The sequence below is a fragment of the Ooceraea biroi genome, chromosome 3 (assembly GCF_003672135.1).
Source record: "Ooceraea biroi isolate clonal line C1 chromosome 3, Obir_v5.4, whole genome shotgun sequence".
In the NCBI taxonomy this organism is placed as follows: domain Eukaryota; kingdom Metazoa; phylum Arthropoda; class Insecta; order Hymenoptera; family Formicidae; genus Ooceraea; species Ooceraea biroi.
The window spans coordinates 11,931,521-11,957,351 of NC_039508.1; the positions used below are offsets into that span (position 1 = coordinate 11,931,521).

General features: G+C 38.8%; 3 protein-coding genes across 6 annotated transcripts in view; 1 reads left to right on the top strand and 2 right to left on the bottom strand.

The window, feature by feature from the left end:
* Window positions 1-68: 68 nt before the first annotated feature.
* LOC105277029 (4-nitrophenylphosphatase) lies at window positions 69-3,237 on the bottom strand. 2 transcript variants are annotated; one of them, XM_011335150.3, is made up of 6 exons: window positions 2,748-3,237; window positions 2,029-2,174; window positions 1,768-1,899; window positions 1,259-1,478; window positions 893-1,037; window positions 69-653 (listed from the first exon to the last, which is right to left on the bottom strand). In XM_011335150.3, the coding sequence occupies exons 1-6, from the start codon at window positions 2,836-2,838 to the stop codon at window positions 566-568; spliced, it is 822 nt and encodes a 273-aa protein (XP_011333452.1). In that variant the 5' UTR covers window positions 2,839-3,237; the 3' UTR covers window positions 69-565. The 2 variants fall into 2 exon arrangements, with proteins under 2 accessions (XP_011333452.1, XP_011333451.2); XM_011335149.3 differs by having other exon boundaries at window positions 69-725; window positions 2,748-3,218.
* An 8,114-nt stretch (window positions 3,238-11,351) lies between these two features.
* Window positions 11,352-25,831, bottom strand: part of LOC105277036 (protein kinase C-binding protein NELL1) — a 66,979-nt gene continuing 52,499 nt past the window's right edge. The window contains exons 10-14 of one of the 3 annotated variants that reach the window (XM_026968146.1): window positions 25,084-25,458; window positions 22,024-22,283; window positions 21,594-21,836; window positions 18,554-18,574; window positions 11,352-16,378 (exon numbers count right to left, since the gene is read on the bottom strand). In XM_026968146.1, the coding sequence (XP_026823947.1) occupies window positions 15,608-16,378; window positions 18,554-18,574; window positions 21,594-21,836; window positions 22,024-22,283; window positions 25,084-25,458 (1,670 nt within the window). In that variant the 3' untranslated portion in view covers window positions 11,352-15,607. Of the gene's footprint in view, window positions 16,379-18,524; window positions 18,575-21,593; window positions 21,837-22,023; window positions 22,284-25,083; window positions 25,459-25,831 lie in introns of all 3 variants that reach the window. The other 2 variants (XM_026968145.1, XM_011335158.3) reach the window with 2 other exon arrangements.
* LOC113561614 (histone-lysine N-methyltransferase SETMAR-like) lies at window positions 23,671-24,893 on the top strand. The gene has a single exon (XM_026968148.1). The coding sequence runs from the start codon at window positions 23,866-23,868 to the stop codon at window positions 24,529-24,531; it is 666 nt and encodes a 221-aa protein (XP_026823949.1). The 5' UTR covers window positions 23,671-23,865; the 3' UTR covers window positions 24,532-24,893.

The following is a 25,831-nucleotide window of genomic DNA, read 5'->3' on the forward strand; positions in this document are numbered from 1 at the left end:
ACAATATTATGGACAATTACTAAAAAAGGTTTGGTAGTAACATATTAAGGAAATAATTTTCACAGTAATTTTTCATAAAATTGTGTATTGTATTGCTATTATATAATACCGAATTATCTCTACAAAGTTATCGATATATGAAACTCGCATAAAATTTAAATTTATTATTCAGACAATTTTTTACGATTTTAATACGATATCAAGTATCAAAACAATGCTCATGGATTTTCCAATTAACCCAATATTAATATAAGTTCATGTGCATTTTTTAAACAAAATTCAAATATAAAACATTGCATTAATTCTCAGTACAAAGTTCTGCGTTTAAATTTTCCGGAAAAAATCTGCATAAACTTTCCGATCAGCCCAAAATATTAATAAATATTATAATATTTATAATATAACACATAGACATTATTATATTTCTTTATAAACGAGCCGCCACCAAGCTGAGCGATATTGTAAACGATTAATTATTTATTAATTATGATTAATTATAATTTGTCACAGAATAAACTGTTGATTAGTTATCTTTATGACAGACAATACACTGACTGACTGTTGTTCAATCCTTATAGGCGGCAAATAGCTGATTCAAATTGGAAAGATAGTAATCAGGGCAAGCGTCGTCTTCTTCCTGTGCTTCTTTCAAACTGTTCAATCCCGTACCGACAAGAAGTTTCATAAATCCACACATAAAGGCAAACTTCATATCGGTATACAGACTGCATTTATATTTATAAATTAGTAGATGGTTTTTCGGAACAATTAGCCAAATAGGTTAATTGTATGGACGTCATGCAAATCGGAATTTATTTATAGCATACATTTTGATTAATTAATGAGTATTTCGTCATATCTGATTTTTGTAATGAAATAAAAAACTACTTACGAGTCACCGATGAACAAACATCTTCGGGGATCGGTCACGTCGCACGTATCCAATACATACTCCTTCAGTATTTCACTGGGTTTACTACACATAAGCGGTTCCCTTCCAGTTTGTGTATTGATAAGATTTATCAATGGTCCGGGGCCTAATAACAAGAAAAGGTAACGCCAAGTTAAGAAAAAACAAAACTTGCTAATAAATTTTTCGAGCAATAAAAGCCATTGCTTATTACTATAGGTAATAAAAGATAATAAAAGACTGTACAGTACAGAATAAAGTACGGATAATAAAAGATATTAACGATTTCTGATAAAGATAAGTTTATAACATGTTATTATTTAATGATTGCACGGTATCAATACCTACCTAAAATTTTAATTACAGTATTTTGTACATTTACGATTGCCCATTCGTCCGTCGCTCCCGATAGATATAATACATCCTTGCGTCCAAGGCACGATATAGCTAGAGCTAATTTTACCCAATTACAATCAATATCGAAATCAATAATTACGGCTTTAATAGATGGTCGATCTACAATCTCTTTTATGACCTCTTCTCTTTTTAAAAGTGAAACAGTTTGTGGCTGCAAAAAGAATATATAAAGTAGCTTGTTGTTCTTTATTTTTTATTTTTGCTTTTGTAAAAATTAGTAACTAGATTAGCAAACAGAATTAGTAAAATTAGTATCAGCTTTAGTTTTTTTATATAAACAGTTGCCAGATTCAAGTAAAGTTGCTGTATTTAAATCTACTTTTTAAATCAAAATTCATGGTATCGTGCAAAATTATTATTCTGATTAATTAAGTTAAAAATAAAAATAAAAATCTCAGCGAAGAGAAGCAACTGCTTTATCTATGTCATGTTTTATTCACTTTCACCAATTGCAATCCTGCCTCTGTCAAAGTGTTCCAAACCGTAGTAGACACTAAGGCGAGTATCTCACCATGAAAATCAATCTTCTTCAAGTACCAAGTAAATACTTTTATGGGGTTAATTATGTAGTTCTGTAAATATAAAAAAGTTTGTTTGTATTCTTAAAAACACTAATTTTGATAATATGATTTGGTTACTTTTAAGATATGAAGTATTTCATTGTTATTAAAATATAATTCATATTGCTAACATTTATTTACCGAATGTATATCGAACATCTCATGATAATCTTCCTCTGTATACGTAGAATTATTCGTCACTAGATATATTTGTTTTCCTAACTCTTCTAGTCTTTTTAAAGAATCACGAGCACCTATGATGGGAACGCCCTGATAAAAAATTACTCCTGAAAAAGTTAATTAGAAAAATAAGTACCCTGAAATTAACACCATACGATACGTATGAAAAATAACGAAATTCAAACTGCACTCTGTGTCTGAAAAATAATGGGATTGATACACGTGGTACGTAGAATTTATACCACTATTTTCTGACTAAACAAGTTATTTCGAGAAAATAATTATTGTTTTAGAGTATTACGTGACGTTTGATATTTTTAACCAGAAATTACTGAGATTTTTAACTGGAAGTTTAGTATTTCTAATTGGAAACTGTTGCAATAAAGTATTGCAGCTAAGTGTCTACTTCTCAAAATGTCACTATCTAATTAGAAAATTAGATTAATATTATATTATACTAAGATTATAGAGTTATATTATGAAATAAGAACGGAAAATATAATTTATATTGCGTCTTATCCGCAAAATAACGCGATATAAAACGTGTTTTTTACACAAAAGTTGATATATGTTATCTGTTGATGTACGTTATCTCTCAAGTTTCAGATAATCATGTAATTCTCCGTTCAAACTGTAACCGCCAAATTGATCGCAATCAGCAAATATCGATCATCACTCACCATCAATGTCGGAAAACACTATGTCAAAAGACATTAAAAACTCCTCCAGTTCTTCCGCTGAAAACTTGCTGAGATCCTTGATTTTTGACATGCTGAAGCACTCGTTCCGCGACGGTCACTGAATAAGTCTTCGAGTTCTGTAGTGCCACTTCTTCTCTAAAATTTCTTCGGTTTCAGTCTAACTCTGATACCGACTGTACGTAATTTTCCGATACGGTCAAATTTACAAGAACTATTTTTAGAAAGCTTTGCACGTTGACTTCGTAATATCTCATTAATATTGACTCCGTACTATCGACTGAGTTATGCAACTCACATAAGTAAGAATATCGGAATACATAATTGCGAATTTTATCATCGATGACGAAGGACGTGCTCGTAGATGCGTCTTGCGCTAGTTGCAGCTTGCGTCTTACTGCATATGTTCCGTGACGACTTTATCTCGTGTATGATCGTGTCTGGTGCAGAATGTTCAAAGAAATATGATAAAAGAAAGACTGTTTAACAATCTTTCTTGTCTATCTATTTACAGTACAGTATACAATGTACAATGTCTTTCTTCTTTTTAAAACTTCCTAAAAGAAACTGTTTCACATGCTCAAGCTAAATGAGCAATTCTAAATTCTTGATTAATGCGAGTGTCGGTGAATATAATTATGGTTTATTGATGTGAATTATTTATATGTATGAATTATGTGTGAATATCATACATTTGTGTTTTCTTTTTAGATCCTATTTAGATCTCTCTCAGCAACTGATAATAATGATTGTTGATCATGAAGATTCCTGATTTCTGACCGAAATAATTTTACGGAATTAAATATTTAGATATCTCTTTTAAGTCCTTGAATTGATAAACGGTATACTTTGATATACAATTTTAGCGAAATAGTAGTAATTTTATGTGAATATGACTCTTCAAATTCGTTATCAGTCACGTGTCTGTAAATAGATAGACAAGAAAGATTGTTAAACAGACACGTGACTGATAACGAATTTGAAGAGTCATATTCACATAAAATTACTACTATTTCGCTAAAATTGTATATCAAAGTATACCGTTTATCAATTCAAGGACTTAAAAGAGATATCTAAATATTTAATTCCGTAAAATTATTTCGGTCAGAAATCAGGAATCTTCATGATCAACAATCATTATTATCAGTTGCTGAGAGAGATCTAAATAGGATCTAAAAAGAAAACACAAATATATGGATATTCGCACATAATTCATACATATAAATAATTCACATCAATAAACCATAATTATATTTACCGACACTCGCATTAATCAAGAATTTAAAATTGCTCATTTAGCTTGAGCATGTGAAACAGTTTCTTTTAGGAAGTTTTAAAAAGGAGAAAGACATTGTACATTGTATATTATATATGCGCTCAATGCTAATTGTAGATAAACTTAATAATATAAATTCAAAGTAACGAATAATAAACAACATTCATTCTTACCATAATGGATTTTAAAATTATTCATGATAATGTATCGCTGATGTAGGAGATCCAACTAAAAACTCGCTACATTTATCAGCTCAGAGATCTCTTTACAAAGAACCTCATGATTCACATTGTGATCAGTTTTACATAAAAATATTTTTAGACCGGCACGTACAAGCAGGAGATACAATTTATGTAAATTAGTAAGAAACAACGAAGCAGAAAAGTTACAGTTATCCAAACATCCATGCACTATTCTCGGCTTACCTTCGTTCGTTTAATTTCCATATACAATATTTCGCTTCGTTACGGGGAACTCTCTGGGATAAAAGGAGTTTAAATGAAGATCGGACGCCTTTGGGTTAATAGAATTTCAATTTATTAAGTTTTCTTTTCCCTAAGCCGTCAGTGTCTTGATTCTCATTTACAAAGGTATTATATGACCGTAGCGGTAGTAATTAATAATCGGTAATAATAATCGTAACCGTAATGATCAGTACTAATAATAATAATAATAATAATAATAATAATAATAATGACAAATTAATAATAATAAAAATAATAATAGCAATTAATAGCGATACATTAATATGGACAATCGCATCGTACGCTTAATCGTCGTCCTCGTCGTCTTTCGACGTACGGAAATCATCATCAGCTTCGTCCGCTCGCTTCGGATCCTCGACGAAGAAAACAAAGGAGTCTTACGTATTCACAGCGATAAAAGAGAAAATGACTAAATGACAAAACTTATTTACCTGTAAACCTGACTAGACAAGATGAACCCCCTTACATCTCTACACGGCGCGACTCGTCACACAGCAATTCGTAGGCTATCGGGTAATGTTGTACACGTACATAGAAACATTCGTCGCACAACAAGCGTGGAAGCGTGGAGAACGTCGCCGTGATCGACGGATCGATTCAGGACAGTTCGGTTTTTCCTAGATCTGCGATGAAATGTCCCGTACGAAAGGGTAGGCCCTCGCTAACGCACTCCTAGAAGTGGCGATACAGTAGGACGTCGCGTCAAATTATTTTTAAAAAACCCAGGAAACATTTACTGATAAAGTTAGAACATTCCCCTTGTGTCTCTCTCAAAATGATTAAGATATGAAATTCAGATATGTGACACTTATAAATAATAAATTAGATTATCAATCGTGATTACACGTGTAAATCGCACACAGATATCATTCATTTTACCAACGCATTTCACCGTTTAAACAACGCATAAGAATATTATGACAGCGATGACACGATGACAGATAACGTTCTTATCGTTAGATAACGTCGTTTATCATTTGTCGCAAAGTATTGAATTCCCGAGTGACGCAATACATTGCATAATTATTCGATTGCACCATTAATAAGATAATGGCAGTAAAAGAGAATTAATCGAGAATTATGCAGTCGCTTTGTAAATAGCTCGTAGTTAATTCGCCACCGAGGAACAAAATTTTACTTTTTTTATAATATTTTCAATACTGCGTCTATTTATATAAATTGGCGATCATTGTTTCGATCGATCGGCGACAATCACGACGCGCTTTCTTACAAGATTTCCAATGTCTTGCGAAAATCCAAGATTTGTATTTTTTTTTCTTTAATCACCTTTCTGCGTGAAGCCCGCGACCGACGGTTATTTTGTTTTATGCAAATACAATTACAATATGGCGATTCCAAGCTGGCCAAAAGTTCGTTCACTCGAAGAGACTCATCTAGCGATGTAGGGAGAGATGGAAGAAGGGAGGAGGCGTGAGACCAGTTAATTGATAACTTCGCACTCTCTGGTGATATGATAATTAATTGTCGGCAAGATCAAGAGAGCTGGCTAGAATTCATGACACAAAACATCGCCTCGTCATAATCGTGAATGTAAATGTAATTATCCATACCTGAAACCGACTAATAAAAGACAAGTCGTGCGCGTCGCTATGTACACATTATGTTTATAATTAAATAACTTAAGTTGAGAAATTAATGAACCATAATTATGCATGACAATTGTCGACAGCACTTAATTGCTCGATGTCGATCATACAGTTCGATTCGTATGAAATCATGTGAAATTGTGTTTTAAACAACCTTCCTTAAATAAAGTTTCTTATTATATAAATTATATTCTTATTGAAACATATAACAGATGTGTGTATGTGTGTGTGTGTATGTGTCGATTAAATTTATCGATGTTTTCGTAAAAGGAGTCAGAATTTTCCGACATCACATCACCGAGATGGAGTGCACCTGTGCAAGAATGGTGCAGACGCAGCTCTGGATAATTTGTCCGTCTCGCTTGTATTTTATACAGTTATCCGTACGACAACCGTAACTACAGAGTGATCGTCGCGACTGATGATCGTATGAAAATGGCAACGATACATGTGTTCGACATAGTATAGAATAGAATAGTATACTAGTAACGTTATATATAGTAGCACTGCTTAACTTTGTTTTGCATTTTGTCTCCTCGGAGAAAAGTATCTTCTGCATCTTAATCCGCCGACAATCCACTACGTTCGAGCAGTTTAATGTAAAGTAATTCACTACTTCTTAAATGATAATAAAGAATATTAATTACTCGTGATTATTGTTATAAGCAAATCTTAAATATTAAGCAAATAATGCTTGGATATTTGTGAAATCACATCAGTCGTACGAATTTCAATGTTACTAATAGCTTTCCAATAAAAAGTAGTCTCTCCGATTCTGATTCCTAATTGACTGATAATTATTTCACGCTCGAAATTTGACCGAAATATTTGCTTCCCAATTTTCTCCGATGAGATAACGATCGTTTTGTACCCTGATCGATTCGTTCGTAACTAACGTAATTTAATGTGACAAGCGGCGATATTTGAGAGACCCGGCAGTGACGATAATGCCAACCACTACTAACGGTAAGTAGTCTCGCCGTATGACAGAAGATTATCCTCCACTTCGTTAGAACAATGAGAATAACTTCCATCGTATTGTATCCTCTTCTGAGAGTGTGGTAGACAAAGTCGAGGTAAGAAAAGTGAACTAGAAATAGTGGATTCCAATAGCGAATCTCGCATCCCGCAACAAACGCTTATTAATAGTCGTTGTAGCAATTACTCTTGATAATCGATTAGGCGTATCGTTAGTAGTCAGACGTAACAATGCTTGTTAATATTAAATAGAGTAACTACGAAATTTTGAATGTGCTCCTGATTACTGTCTACAGTGCCTTGGCCTGCTAAAACTGTCATCAATTGTGTCATTTTGTAGTTTCATATTAATATTATTTGCACTGATGGTAACATGATCGTACGAGGCACGCGTAAAAGCTTCCACCGGATTGTACAAACGATCATTTACTTAATCATCATGCAAAGTGAAACGATCGATTATTTTTCTTGAAACTTGAAACTCTTCTGAACCTTCTCTATTCACGTAATTATTAATTATTACTTCCGCCTTTTGCGAGGATTATTCATTCTCTTGAGAGTATCTTCCTTCGTCGTACTTCCGTAATCCTCAAAGTGCACCGATTGATAAAATATTTCGACCATTTGATTTTAATTATTAGGCTAGTCAAAGATTGCGCATAGTAGAAGATACTCAAACAGAGAAACGATTGTATTGACTGTCCACACTTTGCATCAAGAAGTGATTGGGTTCACGAAGAGTACATTCGTCAAATCCGTTTGTCAGAGTTAAGCTCCGAGACATGGGGTAGTAGAGATGAATATTATATACATATAAATCCACTATAATACGCGAATTGTTGGCTCTGTCTATCGCCGCCCTGATTTTAAGTATCGATCTATCTATCGCTCTACCTATCCCTGTCTAAAAATATCTCCTTACTAGGTAAATTTATAGTTTCCTAATTCGAAGAGGCCGACATATATATTCTCAGGTGTGTCCTTCAATATGAGGTCAATATCTTGGTGGTATAGTTTCTCGCAATCGAAATTATTATATATTCGTTAGAACTAATTGACTCGAACGTTTGATTGAATGTTATTTGACTTTTGGATGTTTCATGTCAATAATTTAGTTGTTTCGTATGTTTTTCCCTTCGAAAAGACACTCTCGTGTCAGCAGACGAGTCGAAATAATTATTGCCGTTTGTAACTCGTGTTAAATCAACACGTACATTCGTCGCAAGAGTCTTTCTTTGATTAACGATTATTACACACAAGAAACAAGTTCTCCAAGTCGTATAAAAGTTTTTGCGCGTGATGCATATCTTGTCCTGGCGGTGAGATTTTTCCAATTTTCACTTCGTGGGATAAAGCTAGTTTCTAGATCTCTTCGCCAAGATCAATTTTATGCTGATTACTTATTGAGTTCACGTAGTATACAACATTAATTGATTAATTGATCTTTCTCGTCAACCTCACTCTTCATCGATCGATAAACGCTTAGATGTCTTCAGTCACCCACCGTTCAATCTCTTACACGTGTATCAATAATACATTAGGTCATATGTTTACTTACAATATAATTGAATAATATCCGAAGAGCACAGAATAAAAAGAGTAAAGTCTTTTTTCTATGCAATTATAATTTACTTTGGGAATTTTTATATAAATTCTTATATAAATCCTTACATAAAAATTCACAACTGTACATCAGTTATTTAAAAAGAACTTAGAAACATGACATAATAAAAATGACGAGATAAAATAAGTATCATCATCAATAAAACATGAGATTAGAAATTACTGAATCAAGTACTTAAATTACGGGAGAGAGATCTTGCGTCCTGAAGAGTAAATTGCAGCTCGTGGAAATCTTACGAAATTAATTGCATTATTAAATAATGAAAATAATTTGAATTTTTGGGGCAATATTATATAATTCGTCAAATAAAAATGATGTAGACTAAACTTTAATCCTAATTTATCCGTGCCCTTCGTGGTACTAAACACCGACCATTAATGCGCTCGTGCTGTTCAAGCCAACAGCGTCGCGTCGAAAGAAACAATTAGGAACTGGAACGTAAAGAATTTTTAGAAAGTATAGACTGGGAGCTGCGAGACTAGACTTTTTACAGAAAATACATTTCGAATGAACAACGAGAAAACGCTCTTGAACTTCATTGCGCGCGAGGTAGCATAACGGCCGGCAATGTTTTAGTGCCTCTTTGACTATCCTCCCTTTTTCTCATCGCTTGCTCCTTGCTATGTGGATTCGTACAATTTAGTTCTCTTTTTCCTTCGCTCGTTCTCGTTCGTAAATAGTTAAGACCATACGATTAATCGCTATCGATCGTCCCGCGCGTACGCACGTCCTCGGTTGTGGGTGTGAAGTGTTTAATTAATTATAATATATGTTCGCCCTTCCTAAATATGATATACTATAACATTACAGAACTATATACAATCAGAGTAACATTATTTATTATTATTGTTATTATTACTATTAATAATTAATATTATTATGTATAATATATTATATCATAATAACTATTACATAATTATTATTCTTCTCGTCTAATCTAATCCTTCTTTTTCAACGTATCGGCGCGTCCGCGTCGTTCACGCTATTCTTCTCTGCATATGTACGAGGTGCTTAAGAGGCGCGAAGCATACCTCATTATATCCCATCGTAAAATTTGTTGTTAAAAATTTATTGGGATTCACGGACAGTGCAGTTGCTGTATCGACAATAGCAGGTGCAATTGATGAAACAGAATTAAAAGATATTAAATGGATTATGTTATAAATCGAACCCTGTTTATCATTTTATTGTTTGATTCACTGAGAAGATTCATTGAGTAATTTTGCAAAGAAAAGATGAGTGAAGATATTTCACTCTTCCGACAAGTCCATTAATTTTCTATCAGTAGTTCCAATCGCGAAAATTACTTATGAGATATAATGAGCTATCTTCTCTTTCGTATATGTTTCAACTGTGTAGTCGCAAGTGTTGCTCGTCGTCGTTTGTATCCCTTGAATCCGAATTTCTCCCCGTTTCGTTTCATCATACCGTCGCACATTTATTTCCTTTATATTTTTGTCTCATTTGTCTTCCGTTCTCGAAAATGCAAATACCTTCGATTTTATTATTGATTTAATATTGATTCCCGTTTCTTCTAAAATTTCTTATTTTTAATTTTAACAAGAATTTATCCGTTTTATCGATTTGGCGATGACACGATATACAATTTTGATAATAATTTGTTCAATTTATGAATTGTACGTATATAAATTGGTATCCTTATTAAATTTACAATAAAATTAAGTAACATTGAAATTACGATCTGCAAAACAGATTTATAAAATCTCGAAAAGATATCCTGTATTATCAGTTAAAAATAATAATGTTAAAAATATCTATTGTTTCATATAATATCATGTTAATTTGTATTTTTTGGCATTACTATGTAATTATTTACAATTATTTGTATATATTTCGTATTTGGTTTATTATTTAATTATTTGCAATACTAGTTTTTATCTTTTATGTAATTATTTTAACCGATAATAAAATATCTTTTCAGAATTTTGGAAAAATAATATACTTTCTCTCTAATGTTCCTATATAGATAACGCAGTTTGTTAAAAAAGGTGAAATATGATAGAAATTTTGTATTTGGAAAGCTTGAGTTTTACCAGGAAAAGATAGGAAATTAAGATTTTGAAACATTAGCATCTCTATAATTACATATTGTAAATATCATAATATAAATTTTGTGAACAAATAAAACACTGTATCAATGAGGCATTAAATAATAAAAAATATATATAGATAAGAAAATCTTAGTATATTTTTTTTAAAGTATATCAATCTGGTTGTCTAAACTAATTATTAAAATACTTAACATTGAGATACAAAACTTGTAATGACTCGTCAAATTCCTTTGAAGTACACAGACATATACAAAATTGATATTAAATTATTAAAAATTTAATGATATATCGTTAAATTATTAAAGGTTCGTGGCATTCCAAATCGGAAGGTCTGAATATACTGTCAGTATTATTTTGTATTGTCATAAGCAGTATAACCGTTACGGAAATTTTATTCAACATTTTCCTATTTTCTCACAGATTTCTCGAAAACTTTCTAATAAATTATGAGCGTTTTATTATCGTATCGCTGATTAATTTGAGCCAGAGAGATTAATGTCAATTCTTTACATAATTATTATTCTCTGGTTTAGAGTTTCCATTCTTTTCCTTTGCGTAATTATCCATCCGGTCACGACGAGACGCGGTAGCGTCGCTTCGATTCCAATTAGTCCATTATAAATTAAGCGTGGTGTTATTATTAAATTATTGCACATTGAACGAACAATTACCGCTGAGTCCTTGGATACCTCGAAGCTCTCTTTTTCTTTTTCATGAATGCTAATAGCGGTCCGGAGATTTGCGTTACGTCCTACTTAATTACAAGCTAAACTTCCTTCCCCCCTGTTATCCCTCTCTTCATCATGCATTCTTCTGTGTGTCTTCGTGTATACATGCGTAGGTATGTACATGTATACACCCACGTTAACTATGTATTTCGCATTATTATACATTCCAAATATTTGTGTGTATAATTATTATATGAATATATGTGTACGTGTGTGTGCAGAAAGAGAGAGAGAAGGAGGGGAAGAGAGAAAAGGATATACCCCGCTATTTTACTTCCTTTCAGCGGATCTTTGATGAAATAAACGAATTTTTCTTTAAATGTCAAATCATTCAATACAGCTTCTAGATTACAATTTGTGGTGAACATATTTACGTTTTGCTATTACTTATACATGTGTGTACAGATTCTATTCTATTTAAAGATTCTATTTAAATAGAATTCTGATGGAAAATTTCATCGTTGAGATATTCAGAATTAAAGTATACAAAAGCTGCACGTGCAAAGAATCCACGAAAGAGACAGGTGCAAGTAGCGGAGCATCCCGTATGCACATATTCTCATTTCTTTATTTATATATTTATATTTTCTCTCATTAGTGCCTACTTATTGTTAATCAAGGAGGAATGTAATCGTAGTGGTCGTGTTGGGTTGAGCGAGATAAAGAAACGTTCGAGCTAGCCGGGCACGTTTGCGTCATCCGGGGTGTGTCCGACTGACAACTATATATTAAGGGGAGGCCCTATAATCGCGTCAGGACGAAAAGCTTCGCAATTCCTCCCCGCTCGTCGCTCGGAGTTTAACGATTACGATTAGCTAGGCCCTTCTTCATCACGGTTACGGCTAGAACGTACTCCCTAAGATTAGGTGGGCTAAGTGTGTCCTCGCGCGTCCCCGATTATCTCGGGTACAATTAACATCGCTTAGGCTAATTGCCGGAAGGCGAGCTGTGAGCCTTCGGTCCGGTCAATTATTTCGGTGCTACGCTTGAATCGTGACGACCTCGAGTGTCACGTCAATCAGGTGAGGGTGGACCACAAACTCGACGAGCGCTTTCGTGTTTCATGCGGATCGCGAATGTCCGCGGTAGGATCTCGACAAATTTTGATCGCTCCGTAAGATCGCTCTGTGTGAATGCGTGAAATAACACGGCGGTCGGTAGCATATTGATCAACGGCTAGAAAATTACTGAGAGAGAGAACAGAAGGCGGAAATGATACCTCTGAGAATCGGTACTTCCATGTGATTATCGTTATCGCTTGACTCGTTATATTCTTCCGTATCTCTGCCCGTACAGTCATAGGCACAGAGGTTGCGACACTTTTTTTTTAACTGAGTTTATGAACACGCAATCAAATTCAGGATGCGAATCACTGTGACGCGCGCCTACTCGATGAACGATCATGAAGTTGTCAAATTTGCGTATACATGTGTAACACAGTTACATGTGCGCGTCACAGTGATTCGCATCCTGAGTTTGATTGCGTGTTCATAAACTCGGGTAAAAAAAAAGTGTCGCAACCTCTGTGCCTATGACTGTACATTTTGAAAAATAAAAAAATAAACAAATGCCCGTTTCATGAATGCGATTACGAACGCTACGAAAATCATCTGTCTTACATTTGTAAGAACCGAATTTCCTTGCGTATGCACACCTTGAGAACGACCGAAATGCTGAAGGGCCGATAATCTTTTTTGGGACCTAACACCGAGAGGATTAAATTACCCATCATAGGCAAAAGCTTGAAATTCCGTCAGCTCTGCGTACTTCATCACGAGACTTATGTGCAAAGATTCTTCCAGCTTCCGCTGCGAAAAATTGTCAAAAAACGGCGGACATGTTCAATCTTTACCTCTGTGCGAGGAAGATTCACGAAGGGCTGGATCCTCCTCAGTGACCTCTGAACTATAACGTGCGACATACTCGCGAAAACACCCTCTTACTTAAGCCCATTTAATCAGATTCGACGGAAATAATTAGGTTGTACAATCGTGATAAGAACCGAACATGTTTAATTTATTGCGCCTTATTGTACTTCGCCCAGAGCCCGAATGGTGAGCGATTGGCACAGGTGATGATTTCAGCCAGTTAAAAAAAATGATCATCATTCTGTGCGAGTCAGGAGATGTCCCTCAATGACACACTTCGACATGTTCGAGCGCTGTGAATCGAGCATAGGTTTCGTTTCCCGCGGGATGACGGGGGATGACATGAGTCAAACCGAATCCTTCGACCCTCAGAAGATAGATCAGGTACCCTCCCCAGAATTGAAGGCGTCGCGTCTATTCTATTGTCCTTAAAAGTATCCTCCCTCAAGCGTAGCTACCTTTATCGCCGGACACACGCGCTACGATGATTCCGTACGCTCCGCGGAGCCTCATATCGCCGATACGTCGCGAGATATGATCCTCCGCGGTGAACGTTTTTCATCTTCGTGGTGGAGTCACCCGTGCGCGTTACGTCATCCATCGACGACTGACAGTCGAGGGTGCGTTCGGTTGGAAAGAGATATATCGGTTTCGCGGGGTCACTCATATATAATACACGATAGAATATAATACATACGTTTTACCTTTTTTTATACGTCACTCTGTGTTGTCTCTCCTCCCCTCGTCCGGGAGTCAATTCCTTACGACAAACGTACATATCGCCCCTGCTTCGCCGCCGCTTACATACATACATACATACAAGTGTCTATGTGGTTTTTAGCGGAACATCAACAATTTACTTTATAAGGCCCAAATATTGTGCGCTACTTGTTCAATCAAATACGCGAGAGAAGTATTTTTTTATTTTTGCGAAAGCGAATCTGCGCCCTCGGTTCGCTCGATCATGCTCGGATCCCCGGGGGCCACGAGAACGAGACGGTTTCGTTCGACAATCAGTGCTGGAGGACAACGTCGTCAAATTTGCTTCAAACTTGTTCCGAATCCATCAATTTATGGATTACGGAAACATTTCACAACTTTCATCTACTTTAATATCTATTACGCCTGTGACGATATAATGATCTACCACCGTCATACTCGTACATTACTCATTGCGGTTTGTTACAATTGTGCTAATTGTGAAATTTTACATGATTATGTAAAATTATGTAACGTCTCATTTATATATCTTTTTACGCTTGACGTGGACTTCGACTTAAAAATATAAATTGCAAAGTTCGGGATGTACACGAAACGGTAATTAAGGAAAACGAACAATTCGTAAGTTGTTCGTTTTTAAATTTCATCTTGAATTTACTCACGAAAGGTAAACTCTACCACATCGACGCAAATTACGAACACTGTCACTTTTATCATAGATTAATCTACGCTTTTGATTTTTACGGTAAAACAAAAAACATTTCAATGTGACCAAATGTGATTATTGGATCTTCAGCTAACAGTTAACAGCAAGTCGTTCACGCTGATACCACGCAATTTAATTTCCCGCACCGATTATCTCTCGAAGCCCCATCGGCGCCGCGTCTCGACGCGCCGCTCACTTGATGATGATGTTGATGATGATGATGATAATGATGATGATGATGATGACCAAGGCGAAGAGGGTCACCGCAACCCGAGCGAGCGATTCAAGATTCAAGAAAAGTGAACGTCCTGTACGCTCACGTGCTCCTTGAGCTCAGCCACAAACCCGGCTGAGTCCGGATCTTAAGAGCGAACGACGTGACCTCGCTCGCGAAGGCCAACATGAGTTCGACAGCTTCGGCGAGTTCGAGGTCAGCGACGCGATCGTCGATCTAACTCCGGAGGCGACCACTGCTCTCGAGATTACTGGACACGGACTCCGGAAACAGGCTCCAGAAACAGGAACGGATCTCCTTCAGCGTGGCAGCGCGGCAACGTCAACCCTCCGCGAGCGTCCTGATCCGATGATCCCTTCTTTCTCCCCCGTCAACTGATCGATCTCGCTTCCATCGTCCACGATCCCGCTTCCCCGACGACATGACAGACGTACGACGCGCGTCGGGCGACTATGGGTGACCCCGTGGGTCTTTCCCCCCCTGGAATGCCTTGCCGAGTGTGTCGGGTTCTTCCTTTTCTATCTCCCTTTAGATCCACGGTCCTCAAGTGGCACTGTCGAGGACGATGGACTTCCTGCCGTCCTTGCGACGGTGGCCGACCAGCTGGCGGATCTGCGTGATGACGCTCGTGGCCGGATGACTGGACTCCTTGACCGTTGAGCTGGACAGGACCATCGCGAGAGTCGGCGATGACAATGACGACGACGACGACGACGACGATGAAAAGGAAAAGGAAGAAGCGGTGGCGGTGCCGTCGTGACGGTCGACGGTGTTCGCCAGCTGGCTGCGTCGCGACGACGTCGACCTATCGGACGGTGTTCGCGCCGTCGTCGCCGACGACGCCGCGAACCGCTCTGACGCCGTCGACAACGTCGTCGAGCCTCCAACGAATTGCTGAAGTGACGCTTGTTGCTGCTGCTGCTGCTGTTGCTGCGACCTGACGGCATGGTAATCGTTTCTCTGCTGAGCTCGCGTGGTCGAGGCGGGCGAGCCTGCTGCGTGAGCTTGCCTGAGATTGTAGGAGTTGTCGTTGCTGATGCTGTAGGATGACGAGTAGTGCGAGGGCGACGAGACGAGGGAAGTGGTGCTCGCGACGGAGGCGGTGACGGCGGTGGTGATGGTGCGTGCGGTGCCGGGTGTGCCGGTGATCGCTGGTAGAGCTGCTTCCGGTGTACCGTCGACCAGCGACTGGACCACAAGGTCCGATGGATGGCGTATGAGAGGCTCAGGAACAGCGACTGGAGGACGTTGCTGCTTGTCGTCGCCCAGATCGCCAGCGCAGCCGTAATCGTAGCTGCAGCAAAGCTGCCCGTCCTACGGAGAGTTTCGTGGGAGACTGGGTTAGCCACGGCGGAGGGAGCCGGGTGCTTTTGTTGCAGTCGTCGGCTTAGTTCGTTGACTTCGGGTGGGAAAGTCTTGGCTGTCGCGAAACATCGAAAAGCGTGACAAGGACCGAAATATGATGTATCGAAAATGAAGAACGAGACATGAGCTTAAAATTGTTTTTTGGTGATGAGCTGATCGATAATGTTCCGAATGAAACGAAGAGATTTCTTGGTCACCATTTGGGAAAAGAAAGAGAAAGACGGTTACCCCTTGTGATAAAAGAATAACAAAAGATATGTTTAATATTACTTTGATTAGATTTCAATCGGGAAAAGATATTTACAAGATCTTATTTGTAAAACTAACAGAGTAATTAATTGTGCGCCAAGACTTTCCGACCTGTAGTGAAAAAGCACAGGTACTTGTCCACATAATATGTTAATTCATTGTTTCGTACAACAGTACCGCATCAGTTCCGCCGTGGTGAGATAATAAACCAACGTGCAAGAATCCGACCCCCATTTACTTCCCTTGAAACTTCCCCTGTGACGTCCCTCGCACCAGCGGCATCCTTTTCTCTCGGTTAAGAAGATGACTTGTAAGTGGTTACGATCACAATTACAGTAACTGTAAGGACACTCATGCTGACATTCGAAAGGGGGGGCAAAACAATGAATTTCCATAATATGTCTTCGATACCTGGCGACAAATCTCTAAGTTTCTACTACTTTCCGCTACGATTCTGGCAGGATATTTTTGTGACGTCTACACGTAATAATCGCACAATATTTGCATTGTATTATTAATATAAAATAATATTTAAGAGCTAATAATTTCGATGAATGAATTTAACTTGCAATTAAAATGTAATTCTAGTATTAATTTCTTCACATAAAAATAATTCAAGTCTCAATCTTTTCGTTCTCGTATTTTGTGCTTTCGTGTGAGACATTTTTATCCTGCCAGAGTCGGTGCTTGATAAATCGATAGATAGAGAGAAAGACACTTTTTATGGTGCTTCTACCGAATCTCGAATGCAGATCAGAGGAGGGTGCAGTGGAGGCTCAGGTGCGACAACGATCCGATTAAAAAATTGAAAAAAAAAGAGAAAAAAGTGACACAAACAGATACAGTCGCGAATCCAGTCCATAAATGTGTTGTGTGCACATGTGTGTGTGTGTGTGTCTGCCACCTCGTGCGCCATGCTCCTCGATCGACACGAGAAAGACCCGCCGACCGAACGGATCGCCTTCTCTTTTATCTTTTTGCATGAACGACCGTGCGTCTCAGAGTGTGCGTAAATCAAAGATCAGAGGGGGTGGTGCGCAACGCATGTCGTGGGGAATAGAGAGTAGAATGCGTGAGGGATGCGTCGACGCATGCAGATTTCCAAAACGTGCAGTCGGCCGTCACACGGGCGAGTTAACGCGATACGCTGTGTTCTCGTTCGATCCGTCAATGAATCGCGCGAACGCGATCTTGAACGAAGGGATGCACAAATTTCTGCGTAGAGACAGTTTCTTAATTAATAAAAATATTTAATAAGAAGCTTTAAATAAGGACTGTTTAAGAGCTTTGGACGGAACGGAAATGACAAGATGAATCCAAAGCAATGACGATTATATCTTAGTATTAAACAAATTAATTTCAATTCCCTTAGTTTTCAGATCGGAGAATCGTCGACTTCACATCGAGAACACTCTTCATAAAACGCGGCTTGATACACATGCTCCGTGCTCGCGAGACATTTATATATCCACCGTCAAGTGAAAACAAAATTCTTGGTGATCAGCGTGCGGCGATCAACGTGAGAGACCAGAGGGTCCCAAAACGTAGGACAAGACGAAAAAGAGGACGAAGTAGAAAAAGAACTACGGTACCGAGCAAAGGTGCGAGATCTGGAGATCTTGAAGAGGCACAAGGAGAGAGACAGAGAGAAAGAAAAGACGTAAGTCAGCTAAAGAGAAGACAAGCCAGAATCGTCCAAGCAGGCGGGAGCAGAGCAGGGAAGAGGGTCGAGGATCGAGAAAGCACTCGAGCACTCCGTTAGTCGTAGTACATTAATCAGCAATAAAGACAGAAGAGAAGAGGCAGGTAGTAGAGATTATAGGTGAGGTAGAAGTGACGTGATTACCGATGCACACAACACGCGCTATTGCTCACCAATTGGGCGCAGTACGGCACCTGCAAGGATACCCATTGTTAGGCTATATGATGTTAGTCGTCACGGGCAAGGTGGCGGGGGTTAATTTACAACAGCACGGTCACAAGCACAGACAAACGTTTCCCCGGCGCAACTCCCCCTCCCTCTCGCCCACCCACCCTCATAAATCGCTATTTCTCGTCCGTCCCCGCGTGACCAGGACCTGATCTACGCACCGATCCACATCCGCGATCGTCACCGGTCAGAAGATCAATCTGATTGATTCAGGCGCCAGCGGAATCAGCTGAATTCCGCGCCGATAGTTCCTAGCCAATCGTTGCCAATGTCACTCACTGGCGCAGAATCATGCCACCGCTCTTGATTGAATGGTTCGGCACGGTGGTCGAAGCGGGGTCGACCAGCCGACCAGGCGATCGCGGATCGGATCGGCGAGGTCAAGGTCGTGGTACACGCTCGGCTGCTACGAGGTCGGGTTCGCTTTCGATTAATCGTCGCCGGGCGATAAACACTAATAAAATGATCCATGCAGGGCCGACCCGAAGCACGCGCGATCGTGAGATCTCGGCTCGATCTCGGTCTTGGCGTATACGGGGTGTGCCGGGATTACCGCGTCACCTTTCAGCCGCGGATCGTGAAGGTATGCCAAATACTCGATGAGAACAAAATTCACTTTGTTGTTTTGTGATTGAAAGTGAAAATTTTATGGCACATTAAATCGCGAATATAACACAATAAATATAATATCTTTTTTTAAATGGATTCTTGGACAACTCGGTTTCAAAAAATAAAATTCTTTGACATAAACATAAAATTAATTTCGTATTTAATTCGAATCAAGAAAAAATCAACTCCAAATATTCACGGTCTGAAAGATAGCGCGATGAGCATGGAACGCCCTGTATAATATTTTATCGTCACCCTAATTATGAAATTCAAAAATTCAGCTTTACAAAAAATACGGAAAAATAGAGTTTTACAGAGAGAGTGTATGTATATGTGTGTGTGTATATATGAGTGTAGAACTAGGCTTCGGTAGGTAAACTAAACTCTAAATTGGTAAACTATTTGCTATTAACTCAATTGTTCCCGCAGCTAAGAATTAAACTGACTGAAAAATACAAGTATTTCTAGTCTTATATTTAGGGTGACAATATAGAATGACGATGACGAGAGCGAAGCACTCGACGAAGAAGCGAAACGGTGAGTTCTCTCGAGATTCAGAGAGTTTTCTTCGAGATTCATATCTACGAACCGGAATTCTCGCGGACGTGGCAATATTCGATCTCATTCCATGCTTTTAAGTTTCAAAGAGAATAACATTTCTTGTTGATACCTAATCTGCTCTACAAATGGAGTAGGCCAACGACAAATAGTGATAAAATTAGAAAAAAACGGATTCTTAAGATTCTACAATGCAAACAATTATTTAATAATTAACTTTCTTTTACGCTGAACATGGAAACGAGCGACAAACATTGCCACGTGCAAGGCAGGCAACGAAAACTAAATGACATCTAGTTCAGGCTAGCTGGATACGCTCCTGAATGCGTCAATCACGAGTCAAATTATATAAAAATACGTTTTGAATAATTTACAGTGAGTAGATACAGCTGATATGTCGCATAATGACAAGGCTAGCGCGACGCAATGATGCATGCCGAGAGAAGATGCATACTGATTATACTAATTATGATAAAAATTATCGGAAATTCTAAGTTAACATTCATTGATAATATCGTACATTCCGCATTTATTTGTTTAATTTTGTTTTTGTGAAACACGAGAATAAAGCGCTTTGAATAAGTTAAATTTAATTTGTTAATTAAATTCATGCGAGAGTGAAACTTCAGTAGCAAAAGTGCTTCTGTTACAAACGCGATTGTCCTTCTCTCAGCACGCGGTTAATAAAGTCTTAGCATTTAGCTTTGCAGAATCGTTTCGCACGCGCGCGTTAATACACACCGCAGAAAGAAATGGCATACTGCACAAAAAAAGGAACAGTCAGTATACACCTTGTAATATTCGAGGATTGGCTACTGACGACAGATAAAACGGAAAGATAGAGAATAAAAAGAGTGAGAAAATAAAGTGACAAGTATGCGTGTGTGTGATCTTATGTATACATGGCGGATGATCGGGTCGGATATGCCAAGAGAAGAAGATGAAGACTGTTGAAAGATGCGCGAGCGATTTAACGACTAAGGATGGATCGCTCATGGACGTTCGCGAAGACACTTGACGCGTGCCGAGGAAACTTATATATTCAACATATAACACATAATTGTTTATTACTAATAGTTTGTTTTTTTTATATATAAATACGCTACACACACAAAATTATTCTATATACACATGTGACAACGGTATAAGTGATGATGAATGGAATGAATATTAATTATCGGCGCGGAATAAATTGCTCGGAGCGGAAGTGAAATTGATTCACACGTCATTGATTCGCGTCAACGCTCCGCCATGCACATACATATATAATGTACGTATAACATGTTTCGCCTGTCGCAACTGATCGTACGTTGGCGTAATACAGCGAGCGCAATTAAGTAGGCACATGACAGAGATCCACGGCTAAATTGAGGCAATATTTCTTTTCATTTACTGACCTTGAGCTCTTGAATTCACAAGAGAAGGCGCGATGGGCACCGAGACCACGGGATGGTCTGCGTTTTCTCGTCGCACTTTGTCGCATTGCAATTAACGATCAACCACGCGGCTAATTATTTCACGTACTTGCTCGTAGAGACACACGAAAGATTAAAATTCTATCTCTCATCATCTCGTCTCCCAAAATTATATTGAACCAACGCACTTTCGGACGCACTTTACAATTTTGAAACTTGAGAGAAAAATTTAGTAATCTTCCAGGCGATCATCCGCTGTTTCCGTGCCCATGGCGTCGGCGTTTTTTGGTGAAACCCCCCTTATCCTATCCGTATCCTTCAGATCTCGCACGGGACCGGATCGGAGGACCGGCGATTGCTGGTCCTGCGACGGACGGTTGTTGCAGCCGATCCGCGTCCTTACCTTGCACTCGCACGTGGTGCACTTGTCGTAGGGGTCCTGCCAGGAGCTGCCGCTGTCGTGGATGATGCCGGCGTAGCTGCACGGCTGGGGACGACTAGGAACCGTGAGCAAGGTGCCGTTCGCCAGCACCTCTCGTGCGCAGGGATCGTCCTCGCAGCGCGGGCAACAATCACCCTCCTCGGTTACAGGGTTCGAGCAGGTCACCGGTGGACACTCCATCTGCCAGCAGTCTATTTCGCCGTACTGCAACAGAGCGCGAGGTTGAAGAACGAGAATGCTACAATTTGCGGAGACTTAATTAATTCTAATTAATTTAGAAAATAATATAAAATCGTGATATGAACTCGCTAACGCGAATGTTTCAAATTTTCGTGGAATTTACGAGCGCACGAACGCGTGTTGCATTTCGTTCGCTGGACAGATTCGTTACCAGGCACTCGCAGGTCTGACACTGGTATATCCAACGTTCGCCGCTTCTGAAGACTAGGTGATGGAGCTCCTGGTGTCTGCAGGATGCCGCTGGGTCGCACTGCGGACAGCACTTGTCCCTGTGGCTTCCCGGTGCACTGCAGTCGCATACAGGGTCCTTACAAGTGATCACGCCGTCCTGGCAGGTGCATCTTCTGCAAGGATTGCCGGCCGGCGCCAGAACGTCGCCATTGTTCACTTCACGATCTTCGAACCAGCAGCCTGCGAAGCATCGTCGGATTAAAGCGATGTGCATCGATATGATATTTCATATTATTAAAAATATGGTCACGATGACACGAAATAATACGAATACAATAATAATATATTGGGTTGGCCAAAAAGTAATTGCGTTTTTTTTACATAAATAAAAGACGAATTTTTCATGGGAAACAAAAACTTTATTAAACAATATATTGTCCATTTTGTTTGATTATCTTTTGCCATTTTTCAGGCAACTTCATGATTCCGCGCTCAAAAAAGTTCTTATCTTTTTCAGCAAAAAACAATTACAAGAACGATTTGATATCCTCATCAGCAGTAAAGGTTTTACCATTCAAGGCGTTTTGCAAAGAACGAAACAAATGGTAATCTGATGGTGCCAGGTCTGGCGAATATGGTGGATGTGGTAACATCATGGTAACACATCCCATCCAAGCTGCAACAATTTTTCACGAGTGACCAAACTTGTACGTGGTCTAGCGTTATCATGGTGAAACACAACACCTTTGCGATTCACCAATTCTCGACGTTTCTGTTTGATGGCATCATTTAATTTATCCAGTTGACGACAGTATACGTCTGAATTAATGGTTTGATTCCTTGCAAGCAGCTCAAAATACACAGTCCCACCAGACTGACAGCATAATCTTTCTTTGGTGAATATCTGCTTTTCAAGTGCTTTGAGCAGGTTCATCACGCTTGCTCCACGATCTTTTTCGTTCGACGTTGTTGTAGACGATCCATTTTTCGTCGCCTGTTATACGTTTCAAAAATGGATCATTTTCCTCACGTTTCAAAAAAGAATCGCAGATGTCAATACGCTTAGTGAGATGAATTTCTTTGAGCTCATGTGGTACCCAAATATCGAGCTTACTAATGTATCCAAGTCGTTTTAAATGGTTTTCAACACTCGATTTCGATATGTTAAGATTCTCAGCAATCTCTCGTGTCATTAAACGCCGATTGGAATCGATCAGTGCCTTTATTTTGTCATCATCAGTTTCGATTGGCCTTCCTGAGCGTGGTGCATCTTTCACATTAAAATCTCCAGATCGAAATTTAGTAAACCAATTTTGACATTACCGCAATTTTAAAGCATCTTCGCCATATACATGACATAACTTTTTATGAGCTTGCACAGCGTTTTTCCCTTTTCGGAAGTAATAAAACAAAATATGAGGAAAATGTTCTTTTTGATTTTCCATTTTGAAATCGACGGCAAACAAACAATTGTTAACGAAATCGTGTACTTTCTTTTTCTAAAACAAGCTTGAACTGTGAGTTGTTAACCTACATAATGAATTTGCGGTTTAGAATGAAGTAGTTACATTTCAAGACATGTATGTCCATCTATTGGAAAAAAACGCAATTACTTTTTGGCCAACCCAATACAATATATTGGGTTGAGTAAAAAGTAATTTCGTATTTTGGGTAGATGTCATTAAGAAAAAATATTGGCAGCTAACTTCACTCAAGATGTGGCATTACCATTATTTTTCTGAAAGGTTATGTTTTCCTGTGTGTACAAAGTCATCATTCATCAAACTCGATTCAGTAGTTTGTATTTAGTGGCATTGTAAACATGGAGCAAAACAAGCAGTATTTTCGGTATTTGATGCTTTTTTATTTTCACAAAAGGAAAAACGCAACGCAAACTAAAGAAAAGATACGTGCTGTGTATGGGGAGGATGCCGTAAGCGAACGTGTGTGCCAAAACCGGTTTGTGGAATTTCGTGCTAGTGATACGTGTGAAGATGGAAAGCGCTCAGGTAGGCCATTGGTTGCAGATGATGATCAAATCAAGACGTTGATTGAAAATAATCCACATTATACGACACGAGATATCGCACAAATTGTCAACGTATCTCAGAAGACCGTTGTGAACCGCTTGCACACACTTGGCTACGTGTCCCGGTACGATATTTGGGCACCTCATAATTTGACTGAAAAACATTTAATGGACCGCATCTCCATCTGCGATTCATTGCTCAAACGCAACGAAAACAATCCATTTTTAAAACGAATAGTAACGGGCGACGAAAAGTGGATTGTATACAAGAATGTTGAGCGCAAAAGATCGTGGGGGAAGCGAGATGAACCGCCGCAAACCACACCAAAGCAAACCATACACACAAAAAAGTCATATTGTGCATTTGGTGGGATTGGAAAGGAATCATATATTATGAACTGCTTCCACAAAATCAAACAATTGATTCGAAGGAGTACTGTTCCCAACTGCACCAGTTGAAGGCAGCAATCGACGAGAAGCGACTAGAATCGAGCAATCGTTATGGTGTCATCTTCCATCAAGACAACATTAGACCGCGCGTATCTTTGGCAACCCGTCAAAAATTACTGCAGCTTGGGTGGGACGTCTTGCCTCATCCGCCATATTCACCTGACCTGGCACCATCAGATTTCCACTTGTTCAGATCGTTACAGAATTCGCTTAATGGAAAAAATTTCACTTCTTTGGAAGCTTGCAAACAACACCCTGAGGAATTTTTCACTCAGAACACTGGGGAGTTTTGGGAGGATGGAATTCTTAAATTACCTGAAAGATGGCGAAATGTTATTGAAAAAAATGGTGCATACATTGTTTAATGAAGTTATTTTTTAAAATCAAAATTTTGTCTTTGACTTTGACCAAAAAATACGAAATTATTTTTTACTCAACCCACTAATAATAATAAATCAATTTAATTAAAATTAAAATTAATTAATATAATATTAATTTAATTAATTAATAACGGTACAGCTTCAAGGGACGAAAGTGTCTCGATGAAAAGAATCAACTCACTGAGCTTGCACTCCACCCCAGACTCGTCGGAGTCTTTCGGGCACACGCACTCATAGCCGCCCTCGGTGTTGACGCATTTCGCGGTCGGGTGACACGTGTGTTTCCTCTCGAGCGTCAGATCGTTGCACTCGTCGATGTCGACGCACTGGGTGCCCTGAGTGCTGTCGTGCAGGGCGCTTCTGTAACCGGGTTTGCAACGGCAGTAATACCAGCCGGGCATGTTGAAACACGTGGACGACTGATGACATCGGTGCAGATCGCTCGCGCACTCGTCCAGGTCGAGCTCACAGCTGTTGCCGATGTAACCGCGCCGGCAGGAGCACCTCTCGGGTGCTACGCACTCGCCGCCGTTCTGGCAGGTCTGATTGCACACGGCTGCACAAGATAAATATTCGACTTTAGTATTTTAGTTAGGTAAGATTATTTAGAAATGGAATTTCTACTGTGACTCGATGTCATTTTCTGATTTTGCTAGTTTGCGGATTACTTTGTGACGTGTAGTTAATTCGTTTAAGGAAAAGAAAAACAATCAAGCAATCAGTATTAAAGAACGGTCGATTTGAGAAAGATAAATTTATTTTCTCTCTTATTACAGTCTTTTGTGAAACGAGGAACGTTGGAGAAAAATAAACATTCTCCACTTTACTAAATCTTCCTTTACTGATCGACGCGATGGGAGTGCTGTAACAGTTACGATCGTTTGCACACACACACACACACTCATTCGGAGAACGAATGATTCAATAAA